At 36.2% G+C, this 23589-nt stretch overlaps 1 protein-coding gene across 2 annotated transcripts in view; it reads left to right on the top strand.

Moving 5' to 3' along the window:
• The first annotated feature begins 2826 nt into the window (after window positions 1-2826).
• LOC131031051 (alpha-soluble NSF attachment protein 2) overlaps window positions 2827-23589 on the top strand; it is a 31828-nt gene continuing 11065 nt past the window's right edge. The window contains exons 1-6 of one of the 2 annotated variants that reach the window (XM_057962065.2): window positions 2827-2984; window positions 5705-5859; window positions 13471-13520; window positions 13620-13692; window positions 20191-20270; window positions 20546-20697. In XM_057962065.2, coding sequence (XP_057818048.1) covers window positions 5715-5859; window positions 13471-13520; window positions 13620-13692; window positions 20191-20270; window positions 20546-20697 — 500 coding nt within the window. In that variant the 5' untranslated portion in view covers window positions 2827-2984; window positions 5705-5714. Of the gene's footprint in view, window positions 2990-5704; window positions 5860-13470; window positions 13521-13619; window positions 13693-20190; window positions 20271-20545; window positions 20698-23589 lie in introns of both variants that reach the window. The other variant, XM_057962064.2, reaches the window with a different exon arrangement.

A 23589-nucleotide genomic window follows, 5' to 3' on the forward strand; every position in this document is an offset into this window, starting at 1 on the left:
GCAAACATAACACAAGCCTTTCAATAATGGAACCTAATTATCTTCCCGATTTAAAGGTTTTGTTTTAGTCATGTTTGAATCTATGTGAGTGGATGCATGGTTGATTGGAAACTATCACTTATCCATTGACACCTTTGTTGTTCAAAAATTATTATTTTTTGCTAAATTTACTATCCATTAGCCTCTTGTAATACACAAATATATGCAAAAACTAACCCAATTTTTTTCTTAATTGAATTTCAATACCTCTTCGACGTACCCATTGCACACTAAGATGCAATTGCTAGTATTAATTTAATTACGTCGAGAGGCGTAACATACAATGGCAGCCAGGCTTATACGTCATCCGTCATAATTTTTATTCGCACGCAGAGTAAATCTCGGCAATAATTTTGATGCGCACCGTTGAATGGGAACACTAGGTCTCTTTTTTGTTTGGAAAAGCATTAAAATATTTTCTCTTTTGTATATCCAATAAAGTAGCCCTAAACAAATTTTCTATATAGGTAGAGAATTACATTTCTCATTTGGAATTCAATGTACCGATTAAATGTAGCGGGTAAATATGATTAAATCCTTTCTCCACACGAGAGGAATTGAGGCTACATCGCTATAAAGTCTATATTTTTATTCAAAACGTGTTAACTAACTCTTCACTTTTTTCTAATTTTGGTTTAGTGAATGGCCCCACCATGTTGTTGTTCTACTTTTTAAAGTTTTTATTAATTTCAAAGATGAGATTTTGACCCTTAAATTAAATGTATCAAACTCCACCACTTTGATTAAATAATATTTCATGTTTTTTTTAATGAATATTAGAATAAGATTTACTAATTACTTGCTACTTGAATTGTTTTTTTTTTTTTTTTTTTAATATTTAATTTTAAGAGTTGAATATTTTAATATAATTTTAGTCTTTGTTTTTTAAATATTGCCAATGTAATTTGTGTTTTTAAGTAATATTTATGATGTTAAAAAGTTACTTTTTGGGTCCTATTGAGGAATATAATATAATTGGATAGCTTAGTTCGTATGTACTTTCTATATTTGCCTTTTTACAAAAGGTTATTATTATTGATTTTTTTAATATATATTAGACACCTATGTAATATATTTTGTCATTGGATTAAAATAAAATTCGTTCAAATTATGAGGTAAAGGAGAGTTAAGGATTAAGATTTTCTTATATAAAATTTGAAATTAAAAAAAATATATTTGAAAAATTATTTCACAATAGTATAATATTATTCATTAAGTGAAATAATATTTACCATTAATAGATTTAATTATTTAAATTTGATTATTAATTATTTTAAAAAATAAGCAGAGTTTGTAATTTTGATATTTTTTGTTTTGATGGTATGTTTTATGATTTCATCAAAAATTGATCATTTTGGTAAATATTATAAAGTTGTAAAATAAATCTAAAATGATCAATTACTAAAAAACATCGTGGTCATTGAAATTAATGTATCACACATGTTTTCAAATTGGCTACAACATGATAGACAAACAAATTAAGAAATTGTTATCATGGTAATAATGTAACTTTTCTAATTAGAATGCATTCCATTAAATCATAGCATCTTGAGGAATTGTGTCAAATAGTTCAATGCTTTCTTTATCTCCCACATTTTGCATAGATTTCAAAAGGGGTATATGCAAACATAACATTTGAGAAAATTCATCTTCATATTATATTATGCTTTGATGGACGTACACACCTTGTTCCAAATCTCCAATAATACAAAATAAGGACATGATGAAGGTTGTGGATTTTTTTCTTTGCATCTATCAAATATGTTTGCTTGAAAGTTTCTAAAAGTTTGTTAGGAAATCCACTCTTTATAACTTACACTTATTATAGCCTATGATTTCACATTCATTTGGCTTTTATCTACAAATAGTATTTGCTTCAATTTTCCTATAATATTTTTAATATATATCCATTTTATGGACATCCCTATGATTTCACATTCATTTGGCTTTCATCTACAAATAGTATTTGCTTCAATTTTCCTACAATATTTTTAATATATATCCATTTTGTGGATACCTTACGGTCCTTGTAGTCCACATGACGTGAAATCCTTTGTTAGTGATACTGTTACAATATATTTCATATTACTGTTCTCTTTTGCTAGCATAAATTGTGGGCATGACACATTTATTCACATATTTCTTATGTAATAATTTATCTTTTTTTAGTCTCCATAAACTTGTATCCTTGAATCTGACACATATAAGTTACATAAATCTATTTTATCTATTTATCTCCCTCTTCCTCTCTACTTTCATCTACTCCAACTTACCACACATTAGAGAAACTTGACGCTTTGTGTCTCTTGTTCATATCATTTTTCAATTAGTGAATGAAGTACAATTAATCTCCTTTAACATTTAATTTTTCAACCCTCATTACCAGCTCAATTTAATCCACGCTGATTATTGCCCAAGTGTAATAATTTTTTAATTATATTTCCTTTTCAATTATACCCAAGATGTATTAATGTAAAATTGAGTTCTTGCGTATATTCCTTGCTATTTTGGAGGAATATACTTGTATCCCCCCCCCCAAAAAAAAATAAATTATATCAGTACAAATATTTCAGTGGAAATTTGGAATACACGCTCGCCGAAAGCGCGTCTACTTCATTCAATTAGCAGTTAGCCCCACCTTTTGTCTGACATTTTATCCCACCGTCCGATCAGCCCATCCAACGGTAGCCGACTGGAAAGCAACAAGAAGTTTTACTTTCTCGATGGTAACCTTACGTGTCGTATGCCAGGGAGTTCATCTCTAGATCAACCCACCACAGCCCTTCCCTTCGATTTAAAACGAAAAAACAAAGTTCAAACAGAACACACGAAAAAATAAATTTGCGTACCTACATTCCCGTCATTTTGTGAAAAATTTTTGTAGGCCCGTTTGCATCTGCATATATTTTTTATTGGAATTACGAGGGATCTGCTCGAATCGATCAGTTCAGTAAGTTTTTGTTTCTTTTAATAAGATTACAGAAATTATAGAAATTATGTGTAGTTTTTTCCCCAAAAAAAACTTGTGGAAAAATAGACGAACTAAGCGAGAGATCGGTGTTCACGCAATGGTGGCACTCGAATAAGTTTAGGGAATGATCGAACAAAATGTGGGAAATGTTGAAGCAATTTGGGTCTTCTTTTGATCAATCATGTCAGAAAAATTAGATGCCATTGCGTTTGGTAGAGTCCAAATTAGATCTGCAAACCCTTATGCAGGCATTGTAAGTGAATTGAGAATGGGTTGTCAAAATAAAAATAAAGAAAAGGAATAATCTAATGATCGTTTTATGGGAGGAATTTGTTTTCTTCTGCAATCAATTGGAATTTCCCATCATCAGGTTTTTTTAAGACGGGATTTCATCTTGTTTTTGGTAACTTGATTGGATTTCTGCTGTGGCATAAGGTTAACATAGGGATACATGTTTTAATAATAAAACAGTAGTTAATGATCGAATTTCATCTGTACTATTCTTTTTTTTCTTTTTATAATATAATGACATCTCTCCTATGTTAGACAGTTTACATAGTTTAAAAAAAATAATTGTTCATTATTATTCTGTCAATTTCTCTTGAGACTCCTTGCTGGGTAACCTATACTATGGATGCAATGACTGAGGCGCATCTCTTCCTTGTTTGTTTGGTATGCTATATCCAGCGAGGTAGAGCCGATACATTACCTATATTTTTATATGCCATACCAGCAAGTTGGAATCAGTTGTTTTATTTATTTGTTTGCTTGAATTGTTCAGTTGTTGGGGCTATCATGGGATTAGCAATACATTTCTTTGTTTTCCTTGCAGAGTCAGGTAATTGTACTTCAAGGTAATTTATATGCTGGTTTTAAACTGTTTGGAGTTGATTCGGTCAAGGGTAGGGGCCAAACGAATGGCAGCTTTGTCCTTTTAGCTAACACCAAAGACACACCCACAAGAGATTCAACATCCCAATACTAATACATACAACAACTAAAATTTATGCTAACACAAGTATTTTTGAGCTTCTTTCCCAATTCACAAAGCTTATGAATTCTCTAAACACCCTCTACCTGCTATCCCTGTGGTGGAGAATGTTGATTCTCTTCTCTGTACCCTCTACCTTGTAATCTTTTGTTGGAGGATCTTCACACACCAAATTTAGGACACACTTGCTCCGACAGCTCATATACCCACTTTCATAGAAACTGAACTGGCTCTAATAACATTTGATACAGTCAAGGATAGGGGACAGATGAATGGCAACCTTGTCCTTGCAGCCAACACCAAAGACAGAAGATTCAACAACCCAATATTAACACATGCAACAACTCAGATTCATGTTGACACAAATATTTTCTTACCAATAGATCTGATTTGATTCAATACATAAGATAGACATACATTTATGGATTCTGCAGAAAAATTGACAGCCTGCCCTAGAGATTACAACAGAACCTACTTCTATGAACACTGAACATAAAGAAGATGTTAGAACCTTTTTTTCTGTGATCAAATAACATAAGCCATTACAAACATTTTCACTGCAACACTTTAGAGTTTTACTCAACAACATGCACCTAAGATTCTGAGAAATTTTTTACAGTCTTCCTTTGTAAACATGTCATTTTAACCTGCAAAATAGCCTTCACATGTTCAACACCAGGCTAATTTTCCAACAAATCCAACAAAAACCACATGCTGACAACCTTTGGTCTCCATTATTGAGCTTCTTGTCAGCCTGCAAACAGAAGAAGAATTCTGCTTTCTTTGCTACCTGCCCATCCTTTCTTTACAAGCTAGCTCTCCCTCAATTTCCAAGCATTATTTGTAATTTTCCTCTCCAGTTGGGAACTAAATTTGAAATTGCATGCACTTTCAAAGTGTAAACCCCTTCCACCAAAGGGAATCTCATCCATCAGCTAAAAATAGCCAGGGGGGTCACACTCTTCATTGATCTCTCTTACACTTTACTTAATTAGCCAGTTGGAGCATTCGATGCTTAAGGATGAATTTGGTCAAGTCAAAGATGCCATTTGCTTGTAACTAAGCTATGACATGTCATAGTTGCTGTCATATGTAACCCTTTCATTGAAGAGGCCTCATAACTTGCCAAGAATCAATTTGCAAGTGGCAAGAGCAAATATCCAAGTTTCCCACCAAGTGGGATGCCTCAAATTACATGAGAAATAATATTTGAAAATGTTAAAAAATGAAATCTTCAAGATTATTTGTACTGTAGGATCCTAAAGTCCTTCAAGATTATTTGTACTATAGGATCCTAAAGTCCTTATTCATGAACGCAAATAAAGAGATTTTTTTTTTGGTTGATGCTGATTGCCAAACCTCTGAGATGCTCCTGCATCATTGGGGGGTGCTTTCGCATTCATATTCCTTGAAACATATGAACACAAATAATCTCTTTCTCTGCAATCAAGATTTGTATTTAGTTTGGCATTTGCTGTATTGGATTTTACAATTTGACATTTCAATGTTTTGCAAGTCCTGTGGTTGGTGGAGATTTTTTTCGCTCGTGTTATTATTTATCAGAGATTTGTTCTTTTGGAGATGAAAATTGGTAATGAGTTTGCGTGTTAGATTGTAATCTCATAAGGGCTTGAAGTCTTCAGTCATTTGTATTGTCTGATTAAAGATGCAGTTCTCAAAGTACATTTATTTTTTGTTTGTAGGATTTAGGAGATGGCAGATCAAGAAGCTAAGGGATATGAATTTGAAAAGAAGGCTGATAAAAAGATCCAAGGATGGACTATTTTTGGTTCTAAATATGATGATGCTGCAGAACTGTATGACAAGGCTGGCAACTCATATAAGATTGCAAAATCCTGTAAGGTGCACTTTACCTTATAACTGTCTATATGGGGCACTTTAAAATCAAGCAGGCATCTGAAAAATTCTTTTCTGTCTAAAATCTGTGTATTTTTAGTATAGAATGAGAAGAGGCCTATTACATTTTCTACTCCTTCGTTTGGATGCAAGAAAGAAATCATATTAATATCAACAGATTACCAAAAGAGGGTCAATGGGAATCAACAGTACGGCAGTTTACAATAGAAGTTCTAGAAAGGTTTACAAAGGGGAAGAACAAAAGCAAAGAAATACAAAACAAGAAGGGACCATCCATTTAAGTAGTCAAGAAACTAGTATATATAGCCAAGAAGGGGGAATGAGATCCCCAAATAGCAAATGCTGAGGAAAACTGGAGATGATTAAGTTCGAGGAAGAGAATATGAATACGAAAAGCAATTATCTTCTTAGTTGGCCATTTCACATTTGGATTTAGACAGTTAAATAGACAGAGTATTGGAGAAATCTATTGGATAACATTCCATTTAACCTTATGTATGAAAACACTTACTGCATTTAATCTTTTATCATTTTCTTTTAGGCGTACTTGAACAAAGTGTATTACTTTTGGTTGATCATATCATGGTTTTCATATTTAGCAGAATAGCATTCACCAAGTGTTAGTTCATTGAATATGATTGAAATAGTTCTAATCGCTAGACTTATTGAAGTATATATTCTGGTCAACCTGGTTTCCAACTAGAACTCAGATAGATTGATGATGAGAAAATGCCAAGAAGTAGATGTTCTGTTACCAGAGGGGGTAGCTCCCTATATTAAACTAAAAATAAGAGATTACATAATCTCATTCATTTCCAAACCAGGCTATGACTGAGCTCGCCTAGGAAATGATGCTCATTGGCCTTTCAATGACCTCCAAAGGAAAATAAAAGCTATATACACTGTACAAAGTTTCCATGGCTCGAGTCCCAAGGGCTATTGAGAAGAACTCAAAGGACTTCAAGCTGGAACCATGTTTGGGCCTCTCAAACCCTTACTCAGGCCGAGAGCTTGCAAAATTGAAAACTCAATTCAAACCTACAAATAAACTATTTAAATTGCTTCTTGAGCACTACAAGAACATGTGCAAAACAACAAGCAAGGTACAACAATGCAATCAATCCATTAAGTACGGATGGCTGTTCTAATTCTCGAAAAATGCAATGTAAAACTTCAAAAAATGGTCACAAAATGTATTCCAATCAACTCCAGGCGTTCAACAACCTCATTACATTGATTCTCAAAGCTTTTATATGCCATTGTTGGCCTAATTAAGTCTCCATCGGTTCCCTAACCAACCCTTTGCACAAAAATGCAAAAAGTCGCTCAACATTGCAAAAAGTTGTCAAACAACTTTGACAACTTTTGCCAAAAAGTGCATTTTTGCCTTACATGCTTTGTTTTCTCCTCCAAACCATCTAGGATGACTAACAACCATTACATTAACATGTCCCAATGCCAAACAAGGCTATTCTAGGCATTTGTCAACAAAATGCAAGATTTTGCCATTTTAGGCTTACAAGGGCTTACAAGCCAAAATTGAGCAAATGCATTGTCCTAAGGACATTCAACCTACCAAAGCATTACAAAAACATATTAAGACCTAACTCCTAAGAGAAGACTCTTATTCACCACTCCAAACCAACCTATGAACAAACACACCAAAATGAAGAAGTTGGACTCAAAACTAGGTCAAAACTAGGTGCTCCTGCACCAGTGCTGGTGTAGGATGAAAGATATCCCTGCATTAATTTCCTACATTCTTACAATTTGCACTGGAGAAATAAGAACCTCATCCTCTTCCAGAAAAGCTCTCATCTCTGCCATATTGTTTTGGTTCACACCCTTTTTGAACAGCCCCCATGCTTTCCTCATTTTCAACTTCTTCCCCTTAGCATTTAGATAGAAGATTTCAGACAAGACACCAGATAATGGCTGCAGATTTATGTTGTATATGATGTCTCTGCCTGGAATCCAGTTCTCTCTCGCAATTATGAATTGGCCAAATCTAATACTCCATAATGTATCACCTAGAGTTTGGATGAACGCAGTGAAAAATGCCTCATAAACAATACCATCAAGGACATGTCCTCTCCACAGCTGATTCCTGATCACATTCAACACCAACTCCCTAGCCTTCTCTTCTTGCAACCTAAAGGGCCTTGTGATTTGTTGATCGAATGTCTCTTCCTCACATCTATACTTTGCTCCGAAATGCTATGCCATCGTTTATGCTGTTTAGGCACTACCATCCCATATTTAAACTCTTTTATCATTAAAACTTATCCTGTCTTCTGATGAAGTCTGCCGTCTCATATTTTTATTATATCAGCATCGTATATCCAAAGTTCCCCACCTCTGAGAAGTCTTAGTTGTATTTCCCAGGGCTTTCTCATGACTATCTGGTCCTCAGATCAGACGCCTCTTAAATTGCCACCTAAACCCATTGATAAATCGCTATACAGTCATCAGATGCTAAGGCTGACATTGGACATTCTCTTGATCTCCACAAAGATATTCCTTTAAAGAGACTTGGACCGATGATCGATAATAAGATCTTCTGATATACAGTCATCAGATCCTAAGGCTGACATTGGACATTATCGATCCCCACAATGATATTCCTTTAAAGAGACTTGGTCCGGGGATCGATAATTAGATCTTCTGAATTAAAGATGCTCAGAGAAAACTAACCGTGACCAACATACAGGTCACACCATTTATCCATCCTTATGTCATTGTTATATGATGTTTCGGTCATATATGTGACAAACCTAGTTCCCATCAAATCCTTGTCCCTTGTCATGATCCCTTCTAGCTCTTACCAACGATTTGGATCATTTCTTATTTCCTCCATGTTATCGTAGGCAACACCGAAGTTGGCCAAATAGTCTGCTGCTGAGTTAGCTTCTCTATAGACATGCGTTATAGAGAAATTTTGTAGCTCGTCCAAACATTCCCATATCTTAGTCAGCCATATCTTCAACTTCTAATTTTGAATACTTATTTAATATTTTGCTTACCATGTTAATACAGATTTGTGAATCACCTTCAATTAACACTTTTCTCCACACATAGCCAAAGACCTCGTGCCAACACTTCCATTTCGATCTCATTGTTAGTTGTTACCCCAGTCTTCTTGAGAGTGCCCAAATGCACTCTTTATTTTCATCTCTAATAGTGCATCCTGCACTAGCAGACCCTCGATTGCCGTTGGCCACCCCATTGAAATTCAAGTTAACCTTTCCTTTACTTGGTGCCTTCCACTTAGATCTCGTTTTTTCTTTCGTCTATTTTGTTATATCTCCTGTTGACACTCTTAGCTTTCAACACTTCTTCTGTATCTCATTGTCCCATGTAGTGAATAGGGTATTGTGCCCAATTTGACAATTTGCACTAACTACTTCACATATTCCCTCTTCGATCTTACCAATGACTAGCTCTAAGCTCAAGCTCTGTTCATGGAAGACTCTATAGTTTATTTCCTTCCAAACCTGCCACACTAACATTGAGGGAGCCGCCAACCAAATGTTACCCCCCATCACATACTTTTCCTGATTGGCCAGCCTTGTAGGAACTCCAATAAATTCCCTTGCCTCGGAGTCTCCCTTCCCAACACTTGCATTAGCCAATCCCAACAACTAGAAGCAAATGGGCAATTCAACAATAAATTGATTGATTGATTCTTCATTGTTAAGACACACAGGGCACGTGTTCAGACCATAGAAGCCCAGTCTGCTTAGTCTGTCACCAGTCATAATCCTCTTATGTAGTGCTGTCCAAAGGAAGGCGCCCACCTTTGGTACAATGCCTTTCTGCCAACACAATTTTGCTGGCCAGCCCATCCTCTGTGCCTTCTAGATTGTGTAGCCTGTTTTGATAGAGTGCTTGTCCAATTTGGATCCACTCCAAGTCAACTCATCCTCACTCTTAATAACATGACTTTGCTTTGATTCAGTAGCTCTGTCAGCATACTTTTGTCTTCATTGGGGATCGGGAGAGTAGAGAAATCAATCCATTCATAAGCTTCTCCCACCCCGTCCACGACTTTTTTCACATAATTGCCACAAATCGACCACACCGTTCAATGATGTTGTCAGTCCATTCAATCAGACCTAACCCTTCTTTGATGGCTATATGACCATTTTAGGAGTCATACCAAAAATCTGCTCTCTTGCCATTATAAATTTGCCAAGTCAGATGGTTTGTGATGATTTTCTTGCTCTCCTATAAAAAATTTTAGACTGTTGATCCACCATGCGTGTTTGCTATAGTTAAAATTGTGCATGGATCTATATCATCCAAATATTTCTGCATTATTCTGCACCATAATATTCCAGGTTCTCTGTACATCTTCCAAGTTAGTTTTGTGCCAAGGGCCAAATTTTTCATCTCCATCATATGTAAACATGCTCCCTTATCTTCCTTTGGTAGGTATGCTTGATCCCAATGTATTAATGGTATTCTGTTTTCCTCCTTAGATTGTAACCATAAAAACTTTTTCAGATAACTCCCCAAGTCTGCATTGGCTTTATTTGTAAATTTTAGGCAAAGACATCACATATATCAGTACAGTTGAGAGAACCTATTTAATAATCTGGATCCTTCTAGCCAGTGATAATCACTTGCTTCTCCATGCAGCCGATTTGGTTTTGCAGTTGTTAAGAGTGTCTTCCCAGTGTAAATTCTGGACATCCCCGTGAATAAAGGAGCCCCCAAATGTTTGGAGAGGAGAGTAGAGATAAAACCTGAGCAATTTGGCAATTCTCCTTTGCATGACCTTCTTGATTTTAAAGAAGAAAATTTCTGTTTTATCTTTATTCAAAATCTGACTGAAATTTGTAGAGTATTTTTCCAGAGCCATCTTAATAGTTTTGGCCTCTCTTATTGTGGCCTCGCCAAATAATATAGTGTCATCTGAGAATTGTACATTTGTTTTTGCCTCAATTTCCTCTGTGACTCTGATAGCTTTCCATAAATTAGCTGCCACCAACTTTTTGAAAAATCTGCCCATTGCCTCAACCATAATGACAAACAAGAATGGAGATAATGGATCTCCTTGTTGAAGGCTGTTGGTAGCCTCAAAGAAACCACATAATGACCCATTGACTCTAATAGAAAAATGAGGGGAAGAAATACAGGCATATATGACTTCCAACCACAATTTATTGAATCCAAATTTTGTCATAACCGCCATATGAAAATCCCAATGTACCCTATCGTATGCCTTACTTATATCAAGTTTAATCAACATGCCTTTTGTCCTTTCCATGACAATGGTGTGTACTGTGTAGAGTCTCTGCAGGGACAATAATGCTGTCTATGATCTCCCTCCTTGGAGTGAAACTGTTCTTCTACTCCGAAATGAGTGTCCCTGATATGCCTTTCAACCTATTTGCTAGAGCCTTCGCCACAATTTTGTAAATGGTATCATATAATGATATCGGCCTAAAATCTGGAAATGTAGTACATTCCTTTTTTGGGCTTAATTCAATCATCGTATTATTGATATCTTCAACAAATTTCCTCTTTTTCCTTATCTTCTCTGCTAATCTCCAAACATCCTCACCAATAAATGCCCAACAAACTTGATAGAATTCAGCCAGGAACTCATCCAGCCCTGGTGATTTTTTCGGGTTTTATTGGAATGTAGCATGTCTGATTTCTTCTTGCGAGAAGGTGGAGTTCAACATTTTGTTTTCTTTCTCTCCTGCAACCTCTGGGATGCATGAGAGAAACTCATTGTTGCAACCACCGTGATCTATCCTAGTGGCTAAGAGTTCCCAAAAAAACCTGTAATGTCCCCTTTTGAGAGGATACTAAATCTTGCTCACTATACTTGTAGAATTATTGCAGGTTATGTATTTTCAGTCTGCTGTGGTAATTTGGACAGATTCGATTCGATGTTGTTTCCCTCTTTGAAAGCTGAATGCTGCTCTCTTCGATGAGTGCTATTGCTGAATGGTTCAATCTGCATTTGACTGTTGAAGATTCTTTGCTTTCTTAGGAGAATTGATGTTAATTATATTGATTTCCTCCATTGATTGATAATTCCCCTTCAATGCTTGGAATGAATTCTCCTTTATACTTTGTTGGTGGAAGGGTCACCACCTTTCATAAGAAGTGAGTCACCACTTTTCATTGTTTGCCCTTGAGAATAATATATTATTCCCCAAATTGACCTCCCCTTGTTTATGTCCTCCTCAAATGAAAACTTCTCTTTATATCCTCCAATGTGAGGGAGAGTCACACCTCTTCATATTGGTCACAACCTTTCACAATTACCACCCTTCAAAAGGGTCACAACCCTTCATCCTTTGAAAGAGTCACTTCCTTATCTTCTTCTCGTTAATGCTTTCTTAATTCCTTTGCTCCCTTCTTTCTTCCTTATCCCTTTCCTCCCCAAATGAAGTTCTCTTCTCTCCCTTTTATAACAAATGTTTGAGGGAGTCGCAACTTTTCATTTCATGCCTTTTGACCATTCATTAAACTTAACTAAATTTTATTTATATTCTTTTATATTTTTTTTCTATTATCATTATTCATTAATAAATCCTATATCAACAAGGGGACATCACAAAACCTCACAACCTCCTCTTTGATGTGTTGCTTGTCATTAGTAATCGTCCTGCCCTCCAGCTTAATTTCATCTTCTCTGTTCGTGGCCCTTCGATCTCTTGTAGAGGCATGAATTTTTTTTGTTTTGGCGTCTCACGCCTTGAGCCAAGTTTTGCCAGCTTCTCCAGTAGATTTCTTCTCTTTTCAATAATTTACTGTGCCATTCCTTTAATTCCCCCCTCTTTTATATAGTTGTCTCGAAACATGCCATATTTTATGACCTTCTCATTTAAACTTTCTAATTCCTTCTCTACTTTTTCTTTTCTGTGGAGATGTTCTTAAAACGCTCTCTGTTCCATTTTTTCAACTTGTTCTTAATGAAGTTCAGTCTTCTAACAAACTTGAAAATGATTGTTTCTGCTGCTATTTTGCCTTCCCTGCACCATTCTTCTAATTTTTCCACCAAGCTATTACCCTCCACCACATATTCTTTAATTTAAATATGATTTCATAGGACGCTTAGTCATTTGAATGTCTAATGAAACTGGGAAATGGTCTGAGACAACAATGGGCAGAATCTGGGAATTGTTACTGAATATGTCGATGGCGACCATCCAATCTTGTCCGAGCAAAAATCTATCCAGCCGTTCAGTTATATTAGTAAAGTCTTCTCTGCGGTTTGTCCAGGTATACTGATGGTTCTTTGGGACACAGTCAATCAGATCTGAGCTCTCAACAAAATTCCTAAAGTCCAAGATGACTTTGTTAACCTTGCATCCCACTTTTTTTGCGAAGGTCTAGAATCAAGTTAAAATCACCACCTAGGATGTTGTCTTTGTTATTCATCTCCTTTATCTTTTTGCCAATATTGTTCCACAACGCCATCTTATGAATATATTTTCATGCATCTTTATTAGTTTTTAAAGAACACAATAGCTCACACAATTTGTGAATAATCTACTTAAACTAGAAGCTGTATTAAGTTTATGGACTTGAATGAATCCTAATGCAGAGAACTGTTTGTATGGTACAGGGGATAAAGCGGCATCTGCTTATATCAAGCTTGCTAGCTGCCATTTAAAGGTTTGCTGAGCAAAATGTATAAGATGTTTGTTTGGTATGTGGAAAGTTCCAAACAAATGTTGGTATCTAACGTGTTTATAGTGCATCTACTTGTTACAGCTTGAAAGTAAGCACGAGGCAGCATCGGCATATGTGGACGCAGCGAATTGCTATAAAAAGACTAACAGCCAAGGTTCATTTCTAAATTCTTTGTTCCATTGATTTTTTGTTGGAAAGGAAAATAATGATTTAATAAGAGATCCTCTCCCTCAACCAAAAAGATAAAGCTTTACTATGCAACAATTATGAAGTAACCATAGGAAAAGGTAGCATTAAAATGCAAGACCCATCAACTAGGAAAAGGCCTGGTAGGATTCTGCAAGATTTGGACTCTAAATAAACTACTTAATAGTTAATACTGTTAAGTAACTGCTATCCTTTACACTGATAAACTATTTTTTTGTTTGTATGTATTTTGTGAACAGAAATAACACTGATAAACCTATGCAAGAAAAGTTGTGCTTAGAGATTCTTAAATGCAATAGAAAAAACACGATGGCATATGGCACACTCATAATATAATACAATGATTTACCCTAGGAAACTATTTCAGTAGAAAAGCCAACAAAACCAACATTCACTGTATTAACTTAACTTTTCACAATACAAGTCTATTAAGATAATTCTTGTTTGTGTTTAGCCCTGATCCCTGTTTGAGTATTTATATGCTCATCACCATAGAAAAACACTAAGCAGTAGTACAAAACAATTGGTATAAACCATGAGCTCCACTAGGTATGATGGGGTGTAGAACATGTATAATATACATAACATAACCAACATTTCGGTTAGTTGTGTTATGAGTCCGCACCATATGACCTCTGTGGGTGTGAACATGAAAGCCTAGCTATGACGTAGTGAATTGTTATGCCACTTTGCTGTACAAATTTCTATGGTTTTAGAAACTGCTTAATATATAGCCATCTAATGCCCTCTCTTTTTCTATATTTTGATTTGTTTGTAGTATTTTTTAAAAACTCTTACTAGTGGATTTCTGTTGCAATGATAAGTAAAACTTTTACCTGAAGATGGTTTCAGTTACATGCTTACGAGTTAATGTTTTTTTTTTGATACGTAAGAAAATATTTAATTAATTCTCAAAATGTTTACATTGTCAAGTAAAGGAAGCATCTTGAAAGAATGCATTCAGAATCTCCCATTACAGAAAAAGTAGATAGCCACTAGGGCACTGCCATTACAATGTGAAGCCCAGAACCAAAAAATCAGACACACCATTGCTTCTATCTGCATCAGTCTCCTATGGGCAGAGACAAAGCCCAACCAAATGGCCAAAATGCTCAAACTAGCGCAGCTACGGACATTGCACACAACTGCTCAAAAAGGATCCAACCATTGTCAGTGACTCAGTAGTGACAGAGCTTCTGTCTGAAGCTAAAACACCCGCCCCAAAAACCCTAAAGTGCCGGCCAAGCACCTAGGGCAAACTGAGATCACCAAGCCCATATCTTCAAAGGCAAAAAACTCTGACCCGTCCATCAAAAGGGGAAGTTCTGAGAGCCAAACCTGATTGAGGAAGAAGAGAACCAAACAACGAGCTCCCAAAAAATTCAACAAGAATCAGAGCACGGGCAAAGCATATCTTGATGAAGCTTTATGAAGCACCTTGACTGCTTGGACCAAAAAATTAGGTCACACTTCTCTCAACCCACCTTAACAGACTGAATGAAATCTATGAACTCACCAAGCCAGTTCTCGTTCGGAATGGGCACCATGTAATACTGCATCTTCAGAAAGGAACATGCATTCCTTGCTTTGAACCTATGCCATTCCAGATCGGCTCCTGCAATGTACATGATGAAAGGCAAGCATTCAACCCTAGCATTCGCCTCTAGGACCTTATACATCTCTCTAGGTCGAGGGATTTCAACACCCGGCTCAGCACACACCGGAATGTCCTCCACACCTCCCAGGTATGTCTTTATCAATAGTCTTGCCATTGTGAGTATTTTTGCCTTTGGAATGTTGATATCCAGTAATGCCACGATGAAATGGGAAGCCACATCCGTATTAACCCTATATCTTTCTGTAGAACTCAGAAATTCCCAACCAAGAACTAAATGCACTGCTTGTGTTTCTAGAACACCTGAATCTTGAAGATAGAACCAATTCTTGCATTCGATACATAACCAATAAAAGCCATCTGTCTCTTGCTTCCAAGTAGAAGACTATATTATGTTAATGATAGAACCAGTGAAATTGCACAAAGACCTTGCAGACAAGCCTTTATATTGAGCATCATACCCTTTCTCGAATGCTTGGGAAGGCACCTCTGCCATTCAATAAATGCTTCATACTGATCTTACAAGCATATAAAGTATTACTTGGAAGATCAAACCTGTGAAAAGTAAATTGGACTGCCTTAGTAGTCATGTGCCCATTTCTGTTTTTGAAAACCACAACTTCATTAGCAGCAATGTTTCAAAGGCCTACTTCTCAGATTGTCTGATTCCCAATGCCCAACATAAAGATAGCTGACTTAAGATAGAACAACACCCTCTGCCGCCATATTAGCAAGTCGATCAGCCTCTATATTAGCTTCCCGGTGTATATGATTGGTTGTGAATGAAACCAGGTTTCCCATTAACTCAAAAGCCTCCTCCAAATGAGCATGAAGGACCTAGTTTTGGGTAGAACCCTTCCTCAGTGCATTTATTACTACGGTCGAGTCTCCCTCAATCTCTACTCGTCCCAAATTCTACTCCAAACACTTCCTTAGACCCAAAATTAAGGCTTTGAATTCTGTGATGTTATTTGTCCCATCTGGAATAGGGTGAGTAATATTGATCAATACATTACCGGTGCTATCCCTGATGATACATCCTGCAGCAGACCGACCAGGATTTTCCTTTGAAGCCCTGTCAAAGTTTAATTTTACCCAACCCATCTGTGGAGCCAACCATTTTTCTTCTGCCCTGCACTTCTGAGTCTCCTGATCACCAGTGGATTCTTGAGATTAAACCAATTCTTTTTCACCAAAGCATCCCACTCACTGTTAAACCAATTCTTTTTCACCAAAGCATCCCACTCACTGAATCTGGCTTTGGAATTGGGGAATTTCCTTATCCTGTTGTTGACCACCTCCACCATAACTGCTTGTACTTTATTCAGAAAGGAAACAATCTTCATTTCCTTATCCTGAAAACTGTTTCTGTTGCGCTCTTTCCACAACTCCTAGACTAGAATAGATGGGCAGATTGCCCACAGACACTTAAATGCAGCATTCCTATTGATGATGGGCCATGACTCAAAGAGGGTAGATATATCTCTTGGCAAGGCTCCACGCCATCCAAGCCTAGCACATAACCATGACCAACATTCTTGGGCGATGGGGCACTCCAAAAACAAATGTTTCCCTGTTTCTTCATCCCCTCTACACATCTCACATCTGGAAGGACCTTCATAAGCCATTTTCCTGAATTTGTCTGCTGTCAATACTTTATTTTGTAATTCAGGTTCCGGCTTTTGGTAAACATAATTTATGCCAGCAAAGCCCAATTGGGATTTTCACCTCATCTAATTGTTGATTTCTTTCAAGAATAGAATATCCCTCTTTTGCAGTATAATTACCCGAGTTCGAACCATTCCTTAACTTCTATTATGAAATAGTTGCAGAGTAGAGGACCCCAATGCTGCTTAAGGAAGTCCTTCAGGAAATCAGATCTCAAAACATTGTCAATGATGGGTTATCCACACCACGAATCTTCCCAAAACATGGCAGAGTGCCCATTGTGGATGTCCCAAGTAAGATGCTCTGAAATGAGTGGCCTGCACTCTTGCATAAAATTCCAAACCCTTGAGCCTTTCGGAGCCCCATATGTATTGAGAATATTTTTACCTCATCAGACCCTAAATATTTGTGCTGAAGAATTTTCGCCCACTTCTTTTCTGGTTCTTTATGCATTCTTCAATTGAGCTTTGCTCCTAAAGCCAAAATTTGTAGTTTTTGCTGCTTTATTCCAGCTCCTTTATATTTAGATTTGCAGATTTTGTCCCAACCAATCGTCATTAACTTATTGTTACTGTTACTTCCTTGCCAAAAAGAATTTCCTGAATATTGGATTTAGTTTATGATTAGCTCCAGCAGAGAGGGATAAACAATACAACAAGTAGATAGGAACAGCAGCAAGGACAGTCTTCACCATTGTAATTTGACTTGCCCAAGATAACCAATGACCTTTCCATGTTGTTACTCTTCCAAAGATCCTTTTGCAAAGACCATCCCAAAGTCTATGCATCCTATGCCTTTATCCAAGGGGATCCCAAGGTAACCACATGGGAGACTACCTTTCTTGAAGCCCAGCACACGTAAGATCTCCTGTTCTTTCCTTGGTGATGTAGCAAAGAGAAAAACTTAAGATTTGTTTATCCCCAATTCCTGCCCTATGGCAGCTGAATATTGCTTGAGAATGTTCTTCACAACTCTTGCCTCCTGTCTCTTTGCAGCCCCTAGCAGCAAAGTATCATCAGCAAACTGCTGGTGTGTGATAGGTGGAAGACAACTTGTAATTTCAATGCCTTAAAGGCTGCTCCTCTCTCTTGCTTTGTTGATGGTTCTACCAGGAGCCTCTGCCATAATGATGAATAAGAAAGGTGATAATGGATTACCTTGTCTTATTCCCCTTGATACCCCAAAAAATTCCTCAGGTGTTCCATTGATCAAAACAAATCTAGGACTAGGAGTCCACTCAAATATCCAATTGAGCCAAATCTTTGAAAAACCAAATGCCTCCACAATCTTGAATAGAAACCTCCAATCCACCTTGTTGTAAGCCTTAATGTCAAGCTTAATCATCATTGCTGCCCGTCTTGTATTCTGAATCGAATGTATAGCTTCTTGAGCTATTGTGACTCCATCAAAGATGGATCTCCCCAGCATAAAGCCGGTTTCTTCCTCCGATATAATATCTGACAAGATCTTCTTAATCCTATTTGCAACTGCCTTTGCAAGGATTTTATACAAAGTATTGCAAAGAGAAATAGGTCTGAAATCATCTAATGATAAGGCATTGTCTTTTTTGGGAATGATTGCTAAAAAGGTGTTACAAAGTTCTTTCAAAGCCTTACCTGAAGCCCTTGAATCTTCCAATGCCTCAAAGATATCTTTGCCAATGATATCCCAACATTTGTAGAAAAAGGAAGCAGTAAAGCCATATGGCTTGGGTGCCTTGTCCAGGTTAAGTTGAAACAGTGCTGTCTTGATTTCACTCTGAAATTCTCCAACAGCATTCTATTTTGGTTCTCCATGATTAAGAAGAAATGTTTCTCAACATTCTGTTTTGTGCTACTAAATCTGAACCCCTCCAGTTGTTTAGCAGCTCTTGGGAGTAACTAACCTCATTGCGCCTTATCTCTTTAATATCTTCTGTTATCTGCCCATCTTTTTTTGACAATTTCGATATTTTGTTCATGAATCTCCTGACCTTGGTGCTGTTATGGAAAAACTTTGTATTCCTATCCCCTTCCATGATCCAAACGTCTCTAGACTTTTGCCTCTAGAAGGTCTCCTGCCTTGCCAAAAGAGTCTCATATTTTGTCGACAGCCTCTTTTCCTCAAGAAATTTCTGCTCATTCATGCCAAAATTCATGACAGCTGTGTGCATCTGCTCCATCTCCTTTTCCACCTGTATCTTTTTCTCAAAATTTTTGCTTACGCGTTAATGTTGGTCAGATATTAGTATTACCCTACAAATAAATATGTGCATTTTTCATTCAACCTTTTTAACTCATGAAAATTCAATTCAGGTCATCGATTTTGCAATAACCATTTCTTGTTTGATTTCATTTGTAGGATATTCGGTAGGTAATCAATAGAAAAATTTAATTTGTACATTCTGTTGCAACTGAAGAGTTCATGTTTGCCTTCTGGGATTTACCCACTCTATTATTGCGACGAATGTAGTACTTTAATCATTTTTTTGACAGGAAGAAAAGTCTCAAGGATCCTTGAATATGTGAGTGATCATTTCATGTCTGCGCAAAGCACAGACGATCGTCTCATGGCTGATCTTGTAGTTTATTTGAGTGACAGTTTTTTAATCCGACTCAAAATATCTTGGAGGGGAAGTCTATGCATTTGAGTGACTTTTTCAATCTGACACAAGAATTATTTTGGAGGGGAATGCATATCAACTGGGTGACAGTTTTTTATTGCTGTTATTGAGTTACTGACAGACAGCATTCTCATAGCTGTTGAGGTTCTCTTTTATGCCTTGAATATTGTTCAAATTCTGTAAGTGATATTTTTGTACATTATTGTGTAGCTTATACGTGGGAAACTGGTGTTATTTTACTTCTAATTAAATGTTCTTGATTATAGAATTGAATAATTGAGAAAACTACTGTTCATTTCCACCAAAAACATTCAGCAGTGTATAATTTCTTATATTAGGCTTGATAGATTGTAGAGAGAAGAATTATATTTCACATTTTCCTTTTGTCTACAATCAAGTGCCTTCATCTCCTTTGTGTAATCATGATATTAGTCTAGAATCTCTCTCTTCTGCTGTGTGGTAGAATTTCTCTTCAGGTTATATTAGATTGTGGGAATGCTAGGTGTCATTTATTATTGTTGGATGGGAAATGGTCTTGATTTAATGTTTATGTTGCGCAGAAGCTGTTAGGTGTTTAGGTTTGGCTATTAATCTCTTCATGGAGATAGGAAGATTGTCGATGGCTGCAAAACACTGCAAGGTAAATCAATGTTTGAACTGGGTGTGACCTAATCTTTTGAGGTTGGCAATGCTTGACTGTGAACTAGTTTAAAGATTCTTATTCTTATGATAATATGCTTGATTTGTTGTCAAGATTACAAATTTCTTTGTTTGGATGTATATAGACATTCATTGCAGGAGTTGAATGGTCATTTTGTGAATATCTATCTTCATGATGATCAGATTTTGAGTAAATGTACCTATTTGTTTCAGATAGGGATCTTTTATTGGAATTCAAAATATTGTTTTCTACAGGAGATTGGTGAAATATATGAATCTGAAGAAAATTTGGAATTGGCTTTGGAATATTTCGAGCGAGCTGCGGAGCTCTTTCGAGGTGAAGAAGTTACTAGTACAGCTAACCAGTGCCAACTTAAAGTTGCACAGTTTGCAGCCCAGCTTGAGCAGTAAGTTAATATGAAAGAAAATATTTGTAAAAATTTTTTGGGATCACGTATTTTCACTTTTGGCCTATCAAATGGCCACAGGATAGTGGCTATGTATAATTGGATATTTTTGTGGGGTTTGATTTGCAGATTTATTATTTCCAGTTCAAATGTAGTAATTTCCGGATTTATAAATCTCTATTTGATGGGAACAGATTGCAAATCTGATTGCTTTTTTACAATTAGTTTGAAAAATAATTCCAATATTCCAAGTTCTGAAATCAAGCTGTCTGGATAAATCTGCATAATAAATTTAAGTCTGATGTTTTTTGTCTCACTATTGAACCCATCATCACGGAAAAGCATCAAATCAGTATTTGAACCAAGAGATGTGATTAATTTCCCATAAATAGGGAGAAAAGGGTGGGGAGATGTTGGTTGTGGTAATTTCTAGTATGAATAATTACTTTAGAATTACACTAGCCAATTAAGAAATCAATTACTTGATTGGTTAATTAAATATTTACTTATATTAAAAACTCAAGAACCATCTGATTCAAAATTTTGCCAAGTTTGTGGGTTAAGGGTTCCTAACAGTTTTGGTATAGCTAAGCTTCAAGGCATTGTTGCTATTAAGATATTTGATATTTCTGGGTTGTTTCTTGATCTCTATAGCTTCTCTAGTTACTGTTTCCTTCCAGCTATACTTAAAAGTAAGATTCTTGATATTCTGAATGTGCTCAACTGATGCCTGCTTGCATCAAACTGCTGTGATAACTATCCGTGCTTTGTTCCATGAAATAAAGGTTTCTAATCATCTAGGTATGATTAGACTTCCATACATTGCCCCTGTTCGGATTTCTAAGTTATTTCTCAAACTCTATAGGTTCCTTAATTCCTCTTTTCTTCCACCTATCATTCAAAGCAAGAATCTTGGTATTCTCATTGTGTTCGACTAATGCTGATTTTTCTAGCTTCTGTGATAATTATGCGTGTTTTATTCCTTGATTTTTGATTGAAAAGATCTCCCAGTCCTACTGATGGAGGGAATACTACATGAACATGAAATGTAATGAACAATTTTTTTTGAGTTTGGAGTTAGGGTAGTTTTGTAAGGTCTGAGGAATGCCTTTCTTAAAATTCTGTCAAGTTTCTCTATACTAGCTTTAGTGTTAGGAAATACTGCTGCTTCTTCTTTTGTCAGTGTTGGTCTTGTAAATCCTTTTACTTTTTATTTTAAAACATATAATAGGCTCTCCTTATTTTCATGTCTTAATATTTTTACTAAAGGTCTTAGTGAGGTGTTTTTCATTATTCCGTAGTTATGCAGTGTTTAAGATTCTAAGAACTCTAGCAAACAAACCATATTCTGGTTCTGTGATGGTGGGAACTGGCTCTAACTTTAACGTCTATCTTTTTTGTTTAAACTTGTTAAGAGAGTGAAACATGCACTTTATGGCTAGCAATGATGTCAAGAAATAGGAGACAATTGTTTTCTTATATTGCCATTGTGAATTGAATTTCATTCGACTGTGCATTAAGGTGACAAATACTTTTCTAGCATCTCTTCCACAAGGTCATTTAAAATCCGTGTCAGCTAGGAAACACCACCATCAATTTATTTTCAGATGAGAGGATTCAGTCACATTCTTTTCAAATTTCTCTATGAATGAATTTGCCATAATTGTGGAAACAAAAAGCCTATGGCTACCAGATCCTGTTGCTCATAAATCTCTCTATGAAATTGAAACACACCTTCAGTGGGATTCTTCTTATTTACCAGTCTCACTATCCACAACATTCTTGATGACCTTAATGGCCTCATCTAAAGTGATCTTACTGTAGAGTGAAACATTATTAAAACTGACTGAAATGTCTATCTCCTGGTCTAATGTCTTGAAATGGTATGAACCAGTGTTCCATTGGGATGTGTTCCCATGTGGAGACTTGAATGGATTGTCATTGCAGATTAAGCACACTGCATTTACATTTTAAAATATTAGCTGCTTTTAGTTTGTTGAAGTTATTTAAGCTGCTGCTCCCTATCAAACCCAAAATTCAGTATTTTTTATGCTGTCCCAGAAATCACGTCCATACACATTTCCATGCTCTCCCTGTTCAGCAACCCCTTGTAACACTGTTATTGGCAAAAGCAGTGAAATCCTTGATGAAGGACATGCAATCAACCACCAGTGGTTCAAACTTTTTAGTAAAAAATAATTTGCCAGTATTGGAGGTTGGTGAGTTGATTTGGTCTACAATAAGACTGAGTAGGACCACAGGTTTTTACATCTTTGGTAATTTATAAATCTTGCACATGTTTCATTTTCTTGGTATCAAATTGCATTTCAATTCACAGCTTATGGAGTCATTTATCAACTCAGTCACCTACTTTAAAAGGTCTTTCCACACCTATCTATAGAGAACTCTGTTACTCAAACAATTCTTCATCGCTCTGTTGTGAACAGAACCTAGTGGTGTCTAATAGCTAAGTCACAGGATACGGCTATTTTCATGGATGAGGTTCGAATTTAATCGAATTTCAAACTTCTATAAAAAAAATCGAATTTAATCGAATTTCCTCTATAAAGCACTGCTATCCGCCTCTAAACACAACTCAGCTGGTCGTGGGTATTCTTTGTATATGCTTTGTATGTATTGGGTCATGGGTGTCTGCAACTGCTGGGTCGCCCTCGGATTTTCTCCAACAAGGGTTGCTATTCTGATAATTTATTAGAAGTATACATATATTTAAAAATAAACAAAATTATAGAAGGCGAATTTTATCCGAATTTTTTTCGGAATTTTTCCCTTGTCGAATTTCATCCGAATTTCATGGCTGTCGAATTCGAACCTTGTGACTTAGTCTGATAGTACTGTTGTAATATCCTTGTCAGGATTGAGTAGTCAAAT

This window comes from Cryptomeria japonica, chromosome 5, assembly GCF_030272615.1.
Source record: "Cryptomeria japonica chromosome 5, Sugi_1.0, whole genome shotgun sequence".
In the NCBI taxonomy this organism is placed as follows: Eukaryota; Viridiplantae; Streptophyta; class Pinopsida; order Cupressales; family Cupressaceae; genus Cryptomeria; species Cryptomeria japonica.